Consider the following 18,244-nt stretch of genomic DNA (forward strand, 5'->3'; position numbering starts at 1 on the left):
ATGTGAGAGATGATTTCAGCGTGAGCAGGCGGTCAGCCCGACGTGGTTGTAGTCGCTCTTTCTCGACGCGGTACATAGAAATGTTTTATGAGGAATTCACATCCACCACAATCAAACGACTGTTCAATTCTAGACCCTCAACAAAATGACATTGACACCCGTTCTGTCTATGAAAAGGCAATTCTAGCCTTCCAAGCCCTAAAACTCCCTTCCCGACTAGTAATTTGGAGTCAAACAGTGTGGTAATCATCCGATACACAGAGGAGCTCGGAGCCTGGGGATTGTTCCGAGCCCTACATTTCAAATGGGATCGCAAAGACTGCGAACTACAGAATGTTCCCGAAGTTTGATCTCCTCCCATGCTAGGTAAAGAAGCAGAGAGCGAGAAGCAAAGAAAGTATCTGACTACTTTCTTATGGTTCAAATTTTAACGAGGATCGATAAGGCCCTTCCTCTTGCCTCTCAACAGTAGGTCGCTGCCTGCATTGAATTATGTAACGGGAATCGATGGCGCAAGGTTTGATGTCCCGACCGTTCATTGAAGATTGGAGCTCCTGGGGTCTTGGAAATCACACTTTGCTAGAGCCAATTGATACGTTGTGTCTTAATGCATTAGGCATTAGTACACACGGGATGTCCGCATAACAGTCTTGATTATGTTCCTTTCGGCGATTTATTCGTCTGAGCTGATACGCGACGTTCTGCTGAAAGCAAAACCTACTTCAGAAGCCCCACCAGCGAGGTCAAACCAGTCCATGGCTATGCCTGCCTTCAAAAGTGGTAACAGTGCAATTGCCATCAAAAGCGCTTCTACTTACCCCACGGGTACATATGCGCCATCCCACAAACGGTACAATCGCCACCAAATGCGCTTCCACCTGCTCTCGGATACTTTCAAGGCTCCCCCCTGGCACTTTCCATGTCATCCCTTTGCTTACAATATTTAGCTTACAAATCTTGAAATTGTCGATGACCTCAAAAAGCAGCTCCCTTATGCCGATGACACCGGACATAACTCAAGAGCGACAATATTTAAAGTGACTCGGTGCTCACTCTACAACTCTGGTCCTTAGTGGAATTACAACGAATCACAACTAATATATTAGGTTCAGGCAGAGCTTAGGTACACTCACAATGGCTGTTGACTCTAAAACAACAGCCTTGGTTAACCGCGGATCTGCCGAGCAGTCCCCGCGCTTGTCTAAAGAAGAGATTGACGTTCCAGTTCCTGCTGATCATCAAATCCTCGTGAAGATTTCTCACGTTGCGCAGAATCCGACTGATGGTAAGTAGTGAAGTCTTGCTCAATGCTTTCGATTTGAAGTAGTTGCGCATGGTATCGTTATAGCATCGCATCGTCAATCCATCTTCAAAGCTGACTGTACACAGTCCAGAGCCTTGATGGCAATGCGTTTGGAGATGGTGCTGTGCTTGGCTGTGACTTCGTAGGGGAATGTGTTAAGCTCGGCAGCTCCGTCCGACGTTATAAGAAAGGCGATATCCTAGCGGGCTTGATCTGGGGTGGTAAGTTAACTGCTGCGCCATTAATTACGAAATATGTTGACATATCTATTATCAAAGGTGAGGTTAAGGGTCTGGGTGCTTACAGCCAATACACCTTGGCAGACGAGCGAATCTCGTTTCCGCTATCGTCAGTCGTCTCTCCAGAACACGCAAGTACTGTTCCTTTGGCAGCTGCAACCGCTTGGTTGGCCTTGTACTCCAAAGGCTCTCTGGCTATCGATCGGGAGCAAGATAAAGGGAGTAGTGTTTTGGTTTGGGGTGGTAGTTGTAAGTCACGTCGAACCCTAGTTCATCAACCTCCAGTGATTTTATTAACTCATTATAATAGCCAGTGTTGGGTTGTACGCCATCCAGATAGCTTCTATGTATGGCATGGAAGTTATCACTACTTGCAGCCCAAGGCACGCAGATCTAGTGCGCTCGTATGGTGCCCGTCACGTCTTCGACTATAAGGATGAAGATGTGGTTGGCAAGATCAAAGGCATGGCTCCTACTCTCAAATACGCCTTTGATACGATCGGCAATATTAGCTCTTCGCCTACTGCCTCACAGGCCCTGCAAGATGGGGTTGGCAACGTGTGCACTGTACGACCAGGCAAGGCGAACACTGAGAATGTTGCACCAGGAACTCGTGTCACGGATGTATTGGTGTGGACTTCATTCCTCAGGGACCATTCATATGGAACGTTCAATTGGCCAGTAAGTTGTAAAACTATTGGTATATAAAATTTTGGGCGAGCTAATGTGTCGTCTTCCTAGGCCTCCAAAGAAGATCATGAGCTGTCATCGGAGTTGTTCAAGAAGCTTCCTGCTTGGTTGGAGAAAGGAATCCTCAAGCCCAGTCATCCCAAATCTTATCAAGGCCTGGAATCAGTGCCAAATGGGTTCCAAGAGTATAGAGACGGGAGGATCTCTGCGTACAAGATTGTTTATACACTCTAGAGCGTGCAGATAATAATAGGATTGGGAGCACCCCCAGGCTAATGCATGGCTTACCACACAGGTGTGCCATATTGAGCCCAAAGTATTTGAGTGTCCAAAATCCAGATCATAGGTTAAGTTTTCTCAGGAAGTGGTTTACGGGATAGTAGAGAATAGAACAGTAGCATAGATCAAACTTTTGCACCGAGTAAAGCTAATCTGTCCGGGAATGATTATTTTGACCTTCAGACAACCAGGCCAAACCAGTTAGTCCGAGGACGTAACCCCATTTTGTCATTACAGCCAATCTCATCCATAGAGTCATGGCATATATTCAGCAATGATGACGAACCTCTGAAGTCACTTCATGTAGATGTCTCCGTGACAATCATCCTTTTTTTGTATAGCGAAGCCTGCGTTGCAATTCACAAAAAACAGCTCAACAGCTTACAGCTTATCCCTATCAATTCGGAATTGTGGTCGATGATAGTGTGTTCATTGCGATCGGACCAGCTCAATCAATGATGTGAGAGGTATAATTTTCAGGAATTCATTAGCCACGATGAAACCTGAAAAACTCGTACTCTGTTATACGATAGCCTGTTGTGCCACTGAACGGAACAGACTGATATGGATTTCCCTCGCCTATTATATCTATGAAATAATAGGGGGGAGGGAGGCATTCAGCTTTTATATCAGTTAGCTTGGCCAATGCCGCCGCATCTAGGTTTATATAGATGCTTCTGTCGAATACCAAAGGTTTGAGACAGGGTAAAACACCCAGAAAATCTTGTGGCCAGTACCAGCTATACCATATGTCAATAAACATGTTAATATATAGATTACTGGGTCTTTTTACTGGTTAAACATGTGACTTTTCGACTATGGGTCCTGCTTATTAATTAGGTACGACGAGATTGTCAAATCAGACCATTGTTGTTTAGTTTTAACTGTCAAATACCGGAGCCATATATACCCCGGTCGGTTACAGTACTAAACCCCCGAAGATCGGATACAAGGTAATTTACCTTGGATCTCCACGACGTCGGTTCTATGCAACCGACCAAAGTGCATTATTGACAAGTAATTTTGTCTATTTATACTCGCGCGTTCATCCTGCTTTATTGCTAGTCAGAGAGTTCCAATATACTGAGATTATACCATACAATTTGATACAGACCGATTTCTGTTATTAACCTTACCATTGTGAGTTTCACCAATACGCTAGCCATACCTTGATTTCTGTCATCATACAAAGTGCATGTTACTACAATTTGTCATCTATATCTGCACAAATTGTTTAAATTCACGGTTTTTTCATTTTTTGTCAGACAGAGAGTTCAGTACCATTGAGGTTACCCTACATTGTTATACAGGCAGATCTCCGTCTGTATATACTCTATTAGTTAGCCTGATAGCTTGGGAAGGGGCACTTCCCACGCTAACCATCCAGCTAAGAGGATATTTATCAGAAAGTGTGAAGCATCTTTGATCGTCAAAAGCCTGCATTTCATCAGGAACAGACACAGAGACTGACGGAGGGGGTGGGTCTATATATACATATATATATATATCCCGGGTCTTTTCACTTCCCAAACCGTCACTGTCATTTCATATTCGCCCTCAAGCGCCTGCGAGGGAAGCATAGAATCCAAACTTGTTGTAAGGATCAAACTTGGTCTTGATGGCCTGGAGCTTCTCGAGGCGGTCAACGTCACGACCGTACACCTGTAGAAGCTCCTCGCCGCCCATAGCATAGTTGACATAAGAGTGAGCAATCTCTCTGTTGCGGCTGGCAACTTGGAGCCTCTCTCCGAACTTGCGGGCAACGGCGAGCTCAATCTCGTCATCACCGGACCAGAACAGGAAGGCAGCCAGCATGTTGTGCTTGTTGCGCTCCTCCGGTGAGACTGCATTGAAGTTATCGGGGAAGTCGCGGACACCCTTGCGGCCATACGACTCGAAGATGAAGGTGGATGTGTTGTAGGTTTCAATGGCAACAAGATCAGCGAAGATGTTGTAGCTTTCGCGCATGGATGCGGGATCCCAGCGGGCGATGGAGTTGACATAGCCGGCCCAATTCTGACTTGGGACACAGACCCGGTCGTCGCGGCCGAAGTTGGTGATGTCGAAGAGTTCGTTCCAGTAGATATCGGTAATGGTCTCCTCATGAATGGGGCCGATGGCGCGGTAGGCCTCAATATACTGGGGAGCGGCGGTGTCGTAACCCTGGTAGATGAGCTCCATGACGAGAACAGGCTTGAGCATTGTTAGCAAGTGCTTCTAGGTGTGACCTGCGGCAATAAAGATGAGGCCAGTTGCTCACCTTCTCAGCATTGATTACGGGCAAGTTGCGGTAGTAACCGTTCAGAATAACCAGGCCAGGGTCGGCAATGGTGTCCTCGAGCTCGTTCCAGACTTCGAAGTACGCTTCAATTCTATCAGCATCATAGACGAGGGTTATGTATGTCCATGGATCTGGGTGGATGTCGAAAACCTTGAGCTCGAACTCAAGGACAATACCCAAGTTGTGACCAGCACCACGAAGGCCCCAGAAGAGATCTTCGTTTTCAGTGGCCGAGGCCGTGACAACAGTACCGTCGTGGAGAGCGACCTTGGCCGAGACTAAGGTGTCAGCAGCGAAACCGTGATCACCCTGTAGCACGCTGTGACCACCACCCAAGAGAGGACCCATGATGGAGACGCACTCGCAGAGACCGTGGACTAGTAAAAACATGCATGTCAGTTGATAGTTCTTGGCTTGCGTCTGCGGGATTCACATGAGAGGGGATGGGAGATTACCAGCTTGCTTTCCATATGGATACAGAGCCTGGACGACTTCGTATTGAATGACACCGCCGCCGGCAAATGCGGTGTCATTGTTTGGGCTAAGACCGACGTGGTTGAGGCCTCGCATGCGAATCTGAATTCCGTCTTGAATCTTGCTGATATCGTCGGACCAGCCGTGGGTGCCGGTGACGGCCAGAAACGGGACTCCGATCTCATTAGCGACTTTGATCTGAAAGAGTCAGGTAATGTTTCTTTTTTTCTTGAACAGCTCGTCAGGTACCGTATGCACAACATCGTCCTCGGAAGCTACGTCTACAACGGCGAGATATCCCGGGTTGACACGGGGAGCAGCAGCACGATGGGTAACATCAAACCATTTCTCGGATTCGGGAAAGACAATCGTGGCGTTCTCGGAGAGCTGAGGCGTGAGCAATTCCTTGATCTGCGCCAACTTGGTCTCAGTAGTGCCGTTGGAAAGCACTGCGGCCTGGACGGCAATGCCGAAGAAGCCGCTTGCCGAAATGTTCAAGATCTTCATCTTTTGAATGACTGTAGCTGTTGCTCAGGCTGGTCTGGGAAAGAAGAACCAGAAGAGACTGGGGGAACAGTCCATCTTTATAAATTTCGAAGCCGGTGGCCAGATCTTATCAGCTAAGTTTCACAAATCCAGCCCTTGGTGAAATAGCCCAGAAACATACTCGGTCCGGCAATGAAGCTCTCGTACCATCATGCCTGGATGAAAAGCATTCGCCGAAACCACAGTCTCACTTTTGTTCGCGACAAATCTTACGTCGCCTATGGTTGCCATTTCTTCGCAGACTATACTGCATCCAGCATGATCAGTAACGCTCAATGGGGTCTGCAGTCGACGGTACGCATGGGCCTGCATTACATGGGCCTTCTCGAGCTTCCTACAATGCAGAATGTGCTATAACCCATGCGTGACGGCTTGGTGGCGTCAGCGCCATGCTTCCACAAACGATTAGAGAAAAAAACCTAGAAAGTGGCTCCCTTATCTACGGAAAGAGCGGGCTGAGAAATTCCCATCTACTTGGTAAGGCCACCCAGGCGCGCACTTCGTCGGCCGAAGTGGCTGTAATGGGTACCTGCTAACCGGCTACCTCTGCCGTCATGCACTGCCGTCATGCACTGCTAGGAGTGCCATATATTGCGAGCCCCTGGTGATCGCTACGACGATGCAGTTGAAAGCTAAGAGAGCACCCTATATGGTGCGCCATTACGGCCGTTCCGCAAAAACATTTCCCCGCACTTAGAATCACGACAAGGGTAGTCGCCAGTTTCGGTTGCGACTGTAGGAGAATTCTAGGAAAAAGCCTATAGATATTTGTAATCCCATCAAGCTCGATTCAAGCCGACAATGGTGATGCTCCTCCGCAATTTCCTATCACGAGTTGCTCTGAGCGGGGCCAGCGCTTGGACTTGCCGTGGGCATCTGACGGGGATGGAGGGCTTGGCGGTGAGTAAATGGAAGCGCCGTGTTGACCGCTTACAAGCCCGGTTACTTATGCTACCAGATAAGATACTAAGAGAATCGCATGGTTATTATTGGCTATCTTTAAGTGCGGTCAAGTATGCTAAAATTACATAATACACCTTCTAGCGAATACCCGGCACTTACTTGGCAAATGCCTCTCTGCCTTAGGCATTAATCATGTAAGCCCTGCATATCACATCGTCCGGATACTTTTTTTTCCTATATGAGATACTACCTATGTCCCCGTGGACGTATATTACGTAGCATTATCTAAAGTTGTTGAAATATTTTGACAACAAGTGTCCGATTTTGATATGTTGCCAACGCTTTGCTTTTGTTTCATGTGTGAGGCGTGATATATATATTCTACTATTCTAGCGTCCATACTTACTAGCCAACTCATCTTTTATTTTAGTAGTTCCTATATGGAGAAACTTTCCCTAAAAGTAATCTAAGATTCCTATTAAATAACCTTAGCATACTCTCATCATGAGAGAACTAGACAATTTTATTCAATGAGGTTTGTGTGCCTAGGCTAGCTAGGTGTGCTTCTGAGTCCGGAGTAACCTGAGCTAAAGCAGAAGCCAATATGTACCTACAAATTGATTCAAAAAGCGGGTTTTGTCATTTTAGTTAGAGTCTTCAATGTCTGTCATTTTTACCGTACGCTTGATTTCTGTCAAAATACGTTAAATTGTGAGCAGAGCCGATACAGAAATACAGCGAGTTGAACACCATTGATTGAACCCCTACATTTCACAATACGGTTTCGACCAACAGCTTCTCTCGCACCTTTCTCCGGCATTGGCTGGGGATTCAATTGCCACCTGCACATGTGGGCATGCCACAGCCAAAGATTCTCGGAGAAATGTTAGTAAAAGTTCAGACATGACGGGCTTAGTACCGAGTATCGGGTTGAAAATTTGAACCCTATTGAGGTTGTTTGGGTTTGAAGTGTAAATTGTATAATCCACAGCTAGCACAGCATGAAAGATCCTTGACCACACAACCTTTCATGATCCTATCGTTGTATAGAAGCCTGGACCAAACCTACATGTCATTCCACGAGGGACCGACACAGCCTCGTTAGTCAGCACAGCCACACCTCGGGGTTCCGATAAACAACACGTCCAACTTCACACCTCTGCAGCTTCTCAGCCTTGCTCACTCAGATGGCTGAAATGTTGGGCGAGGACTTTTCAATATCTAAGCTCGCAATCCCTGCAGTCAGTGTGCTGATCGCCTTTCTCGCCTACACATCACAGTACTTCTTTCTGCACTTTGAGTCTGTGCCACTCACCAGGGACGAAACTTGGAAAATCAATATTTTCGCCCTGTGTATCTGGATATGCTATTACCGAACATGCTTTGTAGATCCCGGCCGACTTCCCAAGGCTGAAGAGCGGCCGAAACCCAAGGAGCAAGAAGGTGCTGCACTCGCTGGTCGCCAGCGATGGTGTCGTAGATGCGAAGCTTATAAACCGCCTCGCGCTCACCACTGCAAGACCTGCAAAAGGTTCGAAGAGGAATGCCTGATGTGGAGACTTGTGCTGATCTTCTCCCAGATGCATTCCCAAAATGGATCATCATTGCCCCTGGACATCGAACTGCGTCTCACATTTTACCCTCCCGCATTTCATGCGCTTTTTATTTTATGCGACTGTTGGGATGTCCTATCTAGAGACTCTTCTCTGGCAGCGGGCCTCATTTGTGTGGAAGAACAGTCATCTGCCAAGCGTAAGTAACTCGAGTACTTCACCATTCATGTTGCTAACGATGAACAGTATATGGGTCCTACATTGGGGCAGCTCATCCACTTATTTATACTGCTTGTGGTTAATAGTCTTACAACTTTCGGCCTCTTTGTTCTCCTGGTTAGGAGCCTCTGGGCGATTGGATCTAACACCACCACCATTGAAACTTGGGAAATTGAGAGACATGCTACTCTTGTCCGTCGAGCCCGTGTGCTAGGCGGGTATCTTGAGGGCCCTGGGGGAATTCGAGTTCCCATAAAAAAGCAGGAATACCCATACGACATTGGCATTTGGGCCAACATCAAGCAGAGCATGGGTGGGAGCGCGAATGTGAGTGAGCCTGTTCATGGTCTAAATATTCTAGGCACGCCAAGACGTAAGCTAATGTTTCTTTAGGTCATAAGCTGGTTCTGGCCACTGGCCGCAACGCCTGATCGTAGGTCTGGGTGGGAATTCGAGACCAATGACTTTGAGGGTGAGTGGATGAGTCAGTATTCTAGCTGTTCGATTACTGATCATTTTTGTTAGATCCTGGTGTATCATGGCCACCTCCGGATCCAGATCGAATCCCGATGCCGGTCAGCGCAAGGCCACCTAGCAATATCAGCATGCCTACGTACGCAACTATTCAGGACGAGATCGATGCCTTCAACCGTCGCAAACAGGAAGACATGAAGCGATTCCAGCAAACTCCAGGTCTACAACGTCGGAAACCATTTCACGATCGGTACAAAAAAGACGACTACGCCGAAAGCGATAGCGACGAGTCCGAGTCTGACTCTGAGGGTGACTTAGACGAGGGCGAAGAGTCATGGCGGAACGCCGAAGGAGAACGACTACGTGACTTTGGAGTGGATGAGGAAGCAGAGTTCTATGATGAGGAAAATATTCCTCTTGGTGTTCTCATTCAGCGACGGAAGCAGCAATCTGCTAACTGAACCCTTTCCAACGCAAGTCCTGTAAATCATTGGATCTTTGTCGCAATACCCCTCAGTCGCACATATCCCAGCCACTGGCTCCCATCTTCAGCACGAGTAACCACGTCCTGGAGCACATCACAAACCTGCTGTACTGCAGCATCTCGCTTTTCCTCGGGCAGCACCTCCAGGAACTGGGCTCCCATCAGTCTAACCCATCCTTCCAAACCACCCTTAGCGTCAGTCGTGAGTTTTGTTGGGCGGTACTCGAGCTCGACGTTTTCAACCTTGAACCCGATCTCTTCCAGCGCATTTCTCATCCAGGTATCAGATGGGAAGAACCAAGGGCTAGTCTCTCTGGCTTGTTCGATAGGAATACCCTGCTGCACCAGTGCATAGACAAGAGCCGTCTTCATCTCGGCAACGTTACCATGTCCACCCATTTCAAACACGTATGTGCCACCCGGCTTCAGACAGCCGTGGATTGCGCGGAGTGTCGACATGCGCGTCGATTCATCGCGTAAGATCCAGTGGAGGGCTGCGTTGGAGATTCTGCCGGGGTGTTAAATGTCGAGTTACATACACCGTGTACTATGTATCATAATCAAAAACATACACTCTATCCCATGATCCATTCACGATGGAGGTTTCTTTCTCTAGGTACCGGCAATCCACAACGCGGAAACTGGCCTTCGAACTTGCGTAGTCTTTGTTGGCAGACTCGATCATGGACGCAGACGAGTCAATGCCCAAGACAGATTCTATGGCCGGAAGGAAATTCTCTGTGAATTTTCCATCACCGCAGCCGACATCAAGGACTTTGTCTGTTGGCTTGGGGTCCAAGGAGGTGAGGAGTTTGCCGGTGATTTTCGCGGAGTGCACGAATGATGCGGAGGTGGAATATGCCTAGGCTGTGTTAATGATGATTCATACACATACATCTGTGTGATGAATACATACTTCGGCTGACCAGTGGTCTTTAGGACCCTCGGTATTGGACGCCATGGTGTACTAGATCGAAGTATGGAGAAGTGGGGAAGTCGTAGTCTTGGCGTTGAATGTGAGTTAGGAAGAGAAATGATAGTTCATCAACACGTGAGAATGTGTCAAGGGCTGTGTTCCTTGTGAGATTTTTAATGATTTCCTGGTCACTGGGAAGTCTGGTGGGCTGTCTTATATGTTTTTTTTTTCTGTGTAGTGGCTAGGTGTTGGAGGTAGTATAACGGGGCCGATATCGGACTTGATATACTCGAAAGTATGCGTCCTGCCAGGGATGCACAGACTTATGGACACTACAGGAGTTCTAGAACATTTCTCTCTCCCAATAGCTTGACGTGTTAGACAGTGATATCCAAACCCGCGCATGTATGGGTTATACCAGTTTCGCTAACGAAACCCGATTGAGACATGGTATTCCTGTAACGGGTTAGACCCGCTTCCTACTATATGGCCCTGCCATATAGCCTTCTGTCTCCGCACGCTTCCAGCAGCATTATCTCGTCTCGAAAAGCTAACAGAGCTCCGAGAAAAACTGCAGATTTCGTGGCGAAAAGCCACCGAAGCACAGGCGACACATTATAACAAACGCCACACCGAGATATCGTTCAAGAAAAACGACCTCGTGGTCTTGTCAACAAGAAACTTACGCCTAAAAGAAAGGCCCTACCCATCTTGGGGATAGTTTCTTGGTGGTCCCTTCTTTTAGGCGTAAGTTTCTTGTTGACAAGACCACGAGGTCGTTTTTCTTGAACGATATCTCGGTGTGGCGTTTGTTATAATGTGTCGCCTGTGCTTCGGTGGCTTTTCGCCACGAAATCTGCAGTTTTTCTCGGAGCTCTGTTAGCTTTTCGAGACGAGATAATGCTGCTGGCGCTTCCCTCTCGACGCTGCCGTCCTCGGCGCGTATTTGAAAATTCGGATTGAATCCAAGTAGTGCTTGAAACGGAGATATTCCTGTTGTCGCGCTGACCGCGTTATTACAGGCAAATTCGGCCGTTCGAAGTAGCGAGGGCCACATTTTTTAGGCTAGGCCAACATGCTGTTTACATCAATCTTGGAGAAAAGGTAACTATCTACTGGCGATGGGGGTTTATGTATGTTGTGGGCACGTGCCTCACGTGATCCAAGCCGGGCTCTGGCCCGTTACAGTTCTGCCACCGCCTTGCCCATCATCCTTATTATTGTCCTGCTTGCTTCATTCCTTCCCTTCTCCAAGCTTTTTGTAAACAGTATGTCGACTTAGTCAGTATTGAATCAATTTGACTTCGTTCCTTCAAAATACCAAAGTGGGTTCTGTGGCACATCTAGAACGACTGATTGACTACGTTGATGGTGGTGGCTGCCTAGACACCCATGATGATGTTCCTAATGATATCCGTCGGGACCTCGTTCTGGAGAGTCAGAAAGAAAGGAAATCGAGAAAGACTGACGTGACAAACGGACCATCATATCCCTCGACCATCATTAATGTTCTGCCGGCACAAAACGGCAGTACCCCCATAGTCAGTTCCTCTCTACACAATGCTTCATCTGATGAGCACGTCATTATTCCTGGGCCTCGTGAAGTGGCTGTAAGGGAATACTGCGAGTGGTTAGAATCACGCGCCACCGATGAGGCGTATAAAGCTGGTTTCCGCAAAATATGCCAAGTAACTTTGGAAAATCACCTAGATCTTGAACTGATTCTTGAGGATCCAGACTCTGGCTTTTTCGTTGAGCGAGGGATCCAAATTGGAACAGCCCGTCGTTTCCTGCGCGATATAAACGAATGGGCTACTGTGATGAAACCAAACGGACTTGACCAGACCACCGTTGGAAGTGTCTGCTGTGCCGAATGATACTGTCACGATATCTTCAATCATGAGGTTATACGTGTATTGGTGCCTCAGGCCTATTGGTACTGCCTTAGGTTTATGGGCCAGGTAGAATCCCGGGGCCACGGCGGTGAAACCCCGGGTTTTCGATATCCATTCAGGAAAGGAACCCTGCCGGCGTTGAAACCGGTTTTGTCTTGCAAATCTCTACCCCACCCCCCATTTGATTTCCCCGCTCAATATATCACATTCTCTTGCCGTCTTATCCGAAGGAAAAGATGTATATAACCAAGAAGAGATAGAAGGAGCCTGAGGGTTCTGTAAGAAACAGTCTTTGACTTGGAACCCGCATATTGATACCCTTTTCCTACCTGATTGACAGGCATCTACCCTGACTAGTGGATTATCCGTAACAGATACGTTGTCTTGCCCCAATATGGCTGGCTCCATAAGGGTTCAACTAAACGGGTTTTCTGTGGGTCGAAGCCGTTTAATATATCTTGGTGTTGGTTTTCGATAGTTAGGAATATGTTTAAATTACAACTAGAATATGGGGACCTGTGGGATTGAGGCCGAAAATGACCGCTTTTGAGGCCAGAAACGGCTGCTTTTCCACCCGTAACTTTGGACGTCCAGCCTCCCCTTGACCGCCCACTGCCCAGTAACACCTCTATTCTGCACCCGACCAGCACTTTTAGTCATCCTCCTGTCCTGATGTTGGCGCTCGACTTACAAGTGCTGAACCGAAGACATGGATTATATAATCTAATTTCCATATAAATTACCTAAGAAATAGGGGTGAGAAATGTAGACTTTTTGATATCGCTTGATTAGCCTATATATTATAGAAATCACTTATTCCGATAGTTATAAGCCCGGATTGTATAGTATATACCACGATACCAGCTCTTGAAATAAGTGTTACATGCTAGATCGGCTTATCAAACTTCTAGTGGAATTAGAGGATTGGAAGCGAGTATATTTATCAAAGAATATCAACTATAGAGGAAGAAGAAGAAGAAGAAGAAAGGGAAGCTCTTGTGATCCCATAAGGTGTGTGATCCTTATGTATGGAGAACCACAATATATATACCACTGCAACGAAGTCAATTCCATGAATTGACTTGGTTATGACCTTTTGGTCTAGTGGGTAAACCTCAGAGCAGTGGCTGCGGAATCTCACCGGTACACCTAGAACTCGCTATGATGCGCTGAAAAACCCGCTGCGTCCGCGCCACAGGCAATCCCATCCACCAACTCGAACTTCACTCTGCAAGCGCCAGACTTCGCAATTCCCACCCCGAAGAAATCCGTTTGATCTTCACCCTTACCGGTCCCGACAGTGTTCCCCTCCGGTCCCCTCACCTCACACTGCTGCGGGATGCCGGTTTGGGTTGACTGGCACCGGAACGAGTACCATGCCCCGCCGAAACATCCTTTTTCGAGCTGGAATTCCTGACCAACATGGGTACACGGGATGTACCCGTCCGGGTATTCTTCGCTGTAGATGCTCTCGCCGTCCTGGTTAACCAGCGCGAAGCCGGCGGAGAAGTCGTGTGTGCCTGTTTTGCCACTGGTACTGAAGGTTGAGCTGCTCCAAATGCCGACCACTTCCTGTCCGGCCAGGGCGGGGGTCGCGCTGAGGGCGGAGAGTAGAAGAGTTGTTGGGAGTTGCCAGCGCATTTTCAGTATGTCTTGCGCTTTGTGGAAGATTGAAGTTGAGGTTGAGGTTAAGGTATTTGAAAAAGGGCTGTGTTGGACTGCTCTAACTGAATGATCTGAGAAGATGAGGAGCGTTTGGGAGTCTCTGATGAGGGTATTTATACCTTTGCCGGTTGGTATATTACACTTCATTGTACCTCGTATCGTCGCTCTCAAAATGGCCCCTATTATATAGAGTGGAGACTGTAGAGTGGCTATGGTGATCGTCGGGTCACGGACAGCCCGACTGTATTGTATCAACAGAATTAGCGCAAACGAGGGCATGGATGTAACGTGCTCGCGGGGGCCATTTTCATGAGCTGCGAAACTAGCTACTAGGTAGAAGCCTATGAACTGGACTATGGAGTACTCTGCTTACCCTAACTCGGGATCGTCGTGGCTTGGCGTATTGTTTGCTGTAGGGGCCGGGCGATCTGCCTTGGATTAAACATAGCCTATAAGGTCTAATTCTTGAACTACGACCTCTTCGGGAAGGAGAATTTAAGCGAAGCACTTCGTATTATTAGATCGAGTAGGGATTTAAATAGGTTTAGGGATAGAATAATAGCTGGGTTAGCCTATACGGATTCTTGGCTTTAAATGTCAATTTATAGATATATAACGAGGAAGGCAATAAGCTATTCTACTCGTGGAAGGGGTATCTAGTTTAAATACATTATAAATATCATTCCGTTCCAAGGAAGTGGCCGAGAAAGACCGGCTATGAAATGTAAGCATCTAGACATATTAGGCACCATATGCAGAATATTATGGGGAGAGGCTCGCCTTCGTATTTTGACCGCGCACTTCACTCCATATGGTGGCTTGGCAGGTGGTGTAACTGACGATTGTTCTTGGCGGGAGTCAACAGGTCGGGGACATTCGGTTCCGGTTATTTGGAATCTCGCCCCCAAACATGCCGGAGCGATCCCTGTCTCTACAAGTCCAATTTATATGAATAACCGAATAAGAAGCAGTTTTTCCGTCATAATGACAGTCTTCGGTCACCGAGGGAAATCCTGATATTCCCTTCTCGGTAATAATACCGAAATGACTCTCTTATGTCCGCCTTCGACCCGGGGGGGCTAAGTACAGCCAGAACACTGTCCGTAGCAAGGTTAAAGACTATACTCTAAACAGGGACATACCGAGTATGTGTCGTTGAAGCGTTACAAAGGTACAGTACGCCACCGCACACTCAACATTTACTGAAAGCTCTTCCATGGGCAGAATGAAAAATATTGGATTGGTTCAAGAGATTGCCTTGTCGCATGGCCCTCCCTGTTGACCTTGGGCAATTTCCATATTCTTCTATAGAGGAGCTTGTCCAGAAAGTTCTAGCCCCTCCCATAGTCTCACTCAGACAGACACTCGAAACGCTATTCAACTTTCCGTGCTAAAAGGGACCATACGTGAAATTTGGTACGAAGACTCTTTGTGAGCATTGCCATTACTATTCTCTTAAAGGACAAGAGCGGTGAGGAGGAATCACGGTCGCTTGGATTGGTAAAAGTACAAGAAACAGTTTTGACATCATTCTTTCAAAGATACCCAACGTCACCTTTGAAGCAGACTAGGGGTGCTTTCCTGAGGTTACGTGACCTTCAAAGGCTGTCATTTTTGTAATCAATACTAATATCAAATATTTAACGTTACGACGGTTTTAACCAATGCTACATTATTTAGGCATGTAACACTATGACTAAGAGAAGAGAAGAACGAAGCAGCATGTTGTTTCTTCGTGGCTATCCGTGCCTCCAATATGCTCCAATCCTCTTCACTAGGTAGTTTGTTAGTGTATTCTTTTAATTATTCAATGTTTCCATCATGTCACCAAATGACTTAGAGACTTCACGGCAGTTGCAAGCAGCCCAGATAGGCTCCGTTAAAATCTAACTTCATCAGCTTTTCTACGACGATATCGATGTACACGGGTCGCGGGCTCTAAAACAGTCAAGGGTTGATCATCTCATCCACTGATTCGATCATGAAGGTTGCCAGCGACTTGATCCAGACCGAAGTGGACTAGTGCAACCTTTCAGATTCTTCCATTCAGCAGGTTGCCAGGGTCTTGAACGAAGATCTAAGTGATCTCCAGGTGTTTCCTGTCTCTATCGGCGAATGTTTGACGTCGCGTTGAGTCAGATTATGCTACATTTTGCATGTCAATGTCACCTTGTCTGAGTAGAAAATGATAAGTGGCATCTTCTTGAGAGTTATCGGATAATGAGTTGTATCCCGATTTGCTTTCTCAATAGCTAATTCATAGCTACGAAAGCCGCTATACCTGGTTGGGATGATTGTCCGCGGAGTCATTATCAGCGGATCATCATCCGCACTCTCTCAGAAGTGTATTACCCTCAATTTTTTAATGGGATTTGGTTCTCACCTCTTCCATCTTTCAACATGTTAGTAATAAATGACCTTTGTATCCATCAAGCGATATTTCTCAAACTTCACTGTCAAAACTCTATACTAAGCAAGCCTGCCACTATCTTTATTTAAATAATGGCTGGTGCCATGGACTATAACCAAAAATCTTCGTAAACTTGATATCAAAAGAATGGAGCTGGACCTAATATTCCAAGTGGTTGCATCAACAACAGCAATGCTTTGCTCTGGCTCAAGTCTTGCATTCTGGCTCCTATACACTAAGGCTTTAAGCCAGACAAAGCGGAGCAAGAGTCCACTCATTTATAGCCAGATTATAATAGGTGGCATTATTATCCTTGGCTCAATTACGTCCATGGTACTCGCATTTAAAACGACGGACTCTGATAATGGTACGCAGATCAATTTGTTCAGCAATATAAAATTGTCCTAACCCGATGCTAGATCTGCCACGTTCGATGTCTACTATGGAAATTGGCTTTGTTTTGCTTTTGCTCGTTTTGAACGAGGTAAGTGCAGTGAGCAAGAATGAGGGCGATACTGATACTCTTTTATAGTATCTGTGTATATCAACTTTGCAGTCACATTTGACTCACATGATTGCCGGCTTATTTTTTGTCAGTGCAATGGTCGTTTTGTCTTTGACCATTTATCAGTCGGCAAGTTTGAATTCGTCGCTACATAAGATGTTTCCCGTTAACAAAACATTTCAGCAGCATCGCAATATTTTGCTTACATTATTCACGTCCATGATTCTAGCCAGTCAAGGCTTTATTCATGCGCAATTCATTCAATCTTGGTTTATATGCATGAAGCCCATGTCTATAGCAACCACTACGTTCAATTTATTTTGGCGACATCCAGGCCCCACGGCTCCCAAGCACCATAAAGCTCACTGGGTGGCATCAATTGGGTCAATTGTGTTTTCCCTTTATTCCCTAGGCACAACAATACTCGTGTGTATAAGACCATGTCTGTGGGTCCAATTCACGACGGTATGCACTTTGACCAGAACAATATCTCAGTCACTAATTTGCTTCATAGCTCCAAGTTGCCATACTAAGCCTGCGGAAGGTTGTGATATCGACATGTGTTTTCTGGGTTTAAGGAAGGATGTTTCCAATAAACTTCTGAAGCGATATGCAGTTTACATGTCTCCGTGTACCAGAATGGACCTGGCGTCCTGAGGCATCTGAGCAAAATGGTAGTCTATTTTCCTGGGCAGTGAGCCAACAAAGCAAATAGGATTGGCTAACTCCTTCGTGTTAGACAAACCTGAGTACATGAAGAAAGAAACCTCACCGAGGCCGAGTAGATGAGAGCATATAACTGAAGTGAAATATCACTCGAGACTCATTCTACATTGCTATTATCTTTTCCTTCACATCATCAAAAAAAGAGAACAATTGAAGGGCAGACTAACGCCATTGGGAACAGTTTGGATCATTAGGCTTTTCAGTTGAGTAAGCCCTGCGCATAGGACGTTGACTGCGCCATTTTTCATCGGGGAGATCAGGGAAGGCTTCTTTGAAGGAGGGCAGACTGATTCTCGATGTTTTTTTTTCGGGAAGGCGCTTTAGATGTGCAGGCCGGGGGCTTCAATAAGCTTCCCATAACTGGGCTCTCCGGAAAATCGTGGGTATCCGATCGCGTGAGACCAGATCTTCTGTAAGAAATGCCGTGCTCCCCTAACTGCCAATGCATGGCCTCGGCCGCACGCCAAGGGATGCCCATCTGCAAAGCTACTTACGACCACATTTCCATTTTGAATCTACTCATTATTTTCGAGGGATCAGCGGGATCAAGTTGAGGGGGCTTTCTCTCAGCATATACCGGTCGTATAACCGAGCAAATTTGGTCTTCCCCTCTTCATTCCAGTGTATTTTTTGGCTCCAAAACATTCCGAAAGTGAAGCCGGCATGCAATAGAAGTTCTTCC

The 18,244-nt window shown here is 46.7% G+C and overlaps 7 protein-coding genes across 7 annotated transcripts; 4 read left to right on the forward strand and 3 right to left on the reverse strand.

Moving 5' to 3' along the window:
• Positions 1-1,134: 1,134 nt before the first annotated feature.
• N7447_009504 (zinc-binding alcohol dehydrogenase family protein) lies at positions 1,135-2,466 on the forward strand (the record flags this gene model as incomplete). The annotated part of the gene is made up of 5 exons (XM_057233766.1): positions 1,135-1,285; positions 1,390-1,524; positions 1,582-1,791; positions 1,853-2,223; positions 2,284-2,466. 5 exons carry the CDS (start codon positions 1,135-1,137, stop codon positions 2,464-2,466), a joined length of 1,050 nt encoding a protein of 349 aa, XP_057083308.1.
• Positions 2,467-4,068: 1,602 nt separating this feature from the next.
• On the reverse strand, positions 4,069-5,773 carry N7447_009505 (FAD-binding oxidoreductase; the record flags this gene model as incomplete). The annotated part of the gene is made up of 4 exons (XM_057233767.1): positions 4,069-4,704; positions 4,772-5,169; positions 5,248-5,464; positions 5,516-5,773. 4 exons carry the CDS (start codon positions 5,771-5,773, stop codon positions 4,069-4,071), a joined length of 1,509 nt encoding a protein of 502 aa, XP_057083309.1.
• A 171-nt stretch (positions 5,774-5,944) lies between these two features.
• N7447_009506 (uncharacterized protein) lies at positions 5,945-6,169 on the forward strand (the record flags this gene model as incomplete). The annotated part of the gene is made up of 1 exon (XM_057233768.1): positions 5,945-6,169. One exon carries the CDS (start codon positions 5,945-5,947, stop codon positions 6,167-6,169), a length of 225 nt encoding a protein of 74 aa, XP_057083310.1.
• A 1,733-nt stretch (positions 6,170-7,902) lies between these two features.
• Positions 7,903-9,422, forward strand: pfa4 (putative palmitoyltransferase with autoacylation activity Pfa4; the record flags this gene model as incomplete). Its single annotated transcript, XM_057233769.1, has 5 exons — positions 7,903-8,246; positions 8,296-8,467; positions 8,515-8,814; positions 8,881-8,959; positions 9,013-9,422. The coding sequence occupies 5 exons, from the start codon at positions 7,903-7,905 to the stop codon at positions 9,420-9,422; spliced, it is 1,305 nt and encodes a 434-aa protein (XP_057083311.1).
• A 26-nt stretch (positions 9,423-9,448) lies between these two features.
• N7447_009508 (class I SAM-dependent methyltransferase) lies at positions 9,449-10,406 on the reverse strand (the record flags this gene model as incomplete). Its single annotated transcript, XM_057233770.1, has 3 exons — positions 9,449-9,953; positions 10,018-10,307; positions 10,362-10,406. 3 exons carry the CDS (start codon positions 10,404-10,406, stop codon positions 9,449-9,451), a joined length of 840 nt encoding a protein of 279 aa, XP_057083312.1.
• Positions 10,407-11,496: 1,090 nt separating this feature from the next.
• Positions 11,497-12,238, forward strand: N7447_009509 (uncharacterized protein; the record flags this gene model as incomplete). Its single annotated transcript, XM_057233771.1, has 2 exons — positions 11,497-11,629; positions 11,709-12,238. 2 exons carry the CDS (start codon positions 11,497-11,499, stop codon positions 12,236-12,238), a joined length of 663 nt encoding a protein of 220 aa, XP_057083313.1.
• A 1,167-nt stretch (positions 12,239-13,405) lies between these two features.
• N7447_009510 (uncharacterized protein) lies at positions 13,406-13,897 on the reverse strand (the record flags this gene model as incomplete). The annotated part of the gene is made up of 1 exon (XM_057233772.1): positions 13,406-13,897. The coding sequence occupies one exon, from the start codon at positions 13,895-13,897 to the stop codon at positions 13,406-13,408; it is 492 nt and encodes a 163-aa protein (XP_057083314.1).
• Positions 13,898-18,244: the final 4,347 nt, after the last annotated feature.

The sequence above is a fragment of the Penicillium robsamsonii genome (assembly GCF_028829455.1).
Source record: "Penicillium robsamsonii strain IBT 29466 chromosome Unknown utg000005l_segment0_segment0, whole genome shotgun sequence".
Taxonomy (NCBI): domain Eukaryota; kingdom Fungi; phylum Ascomycota; class Eurotiomycetes; order Eurotiales; family Aspergillaceae; genus Penicillium; species Penicillium robsamsonii.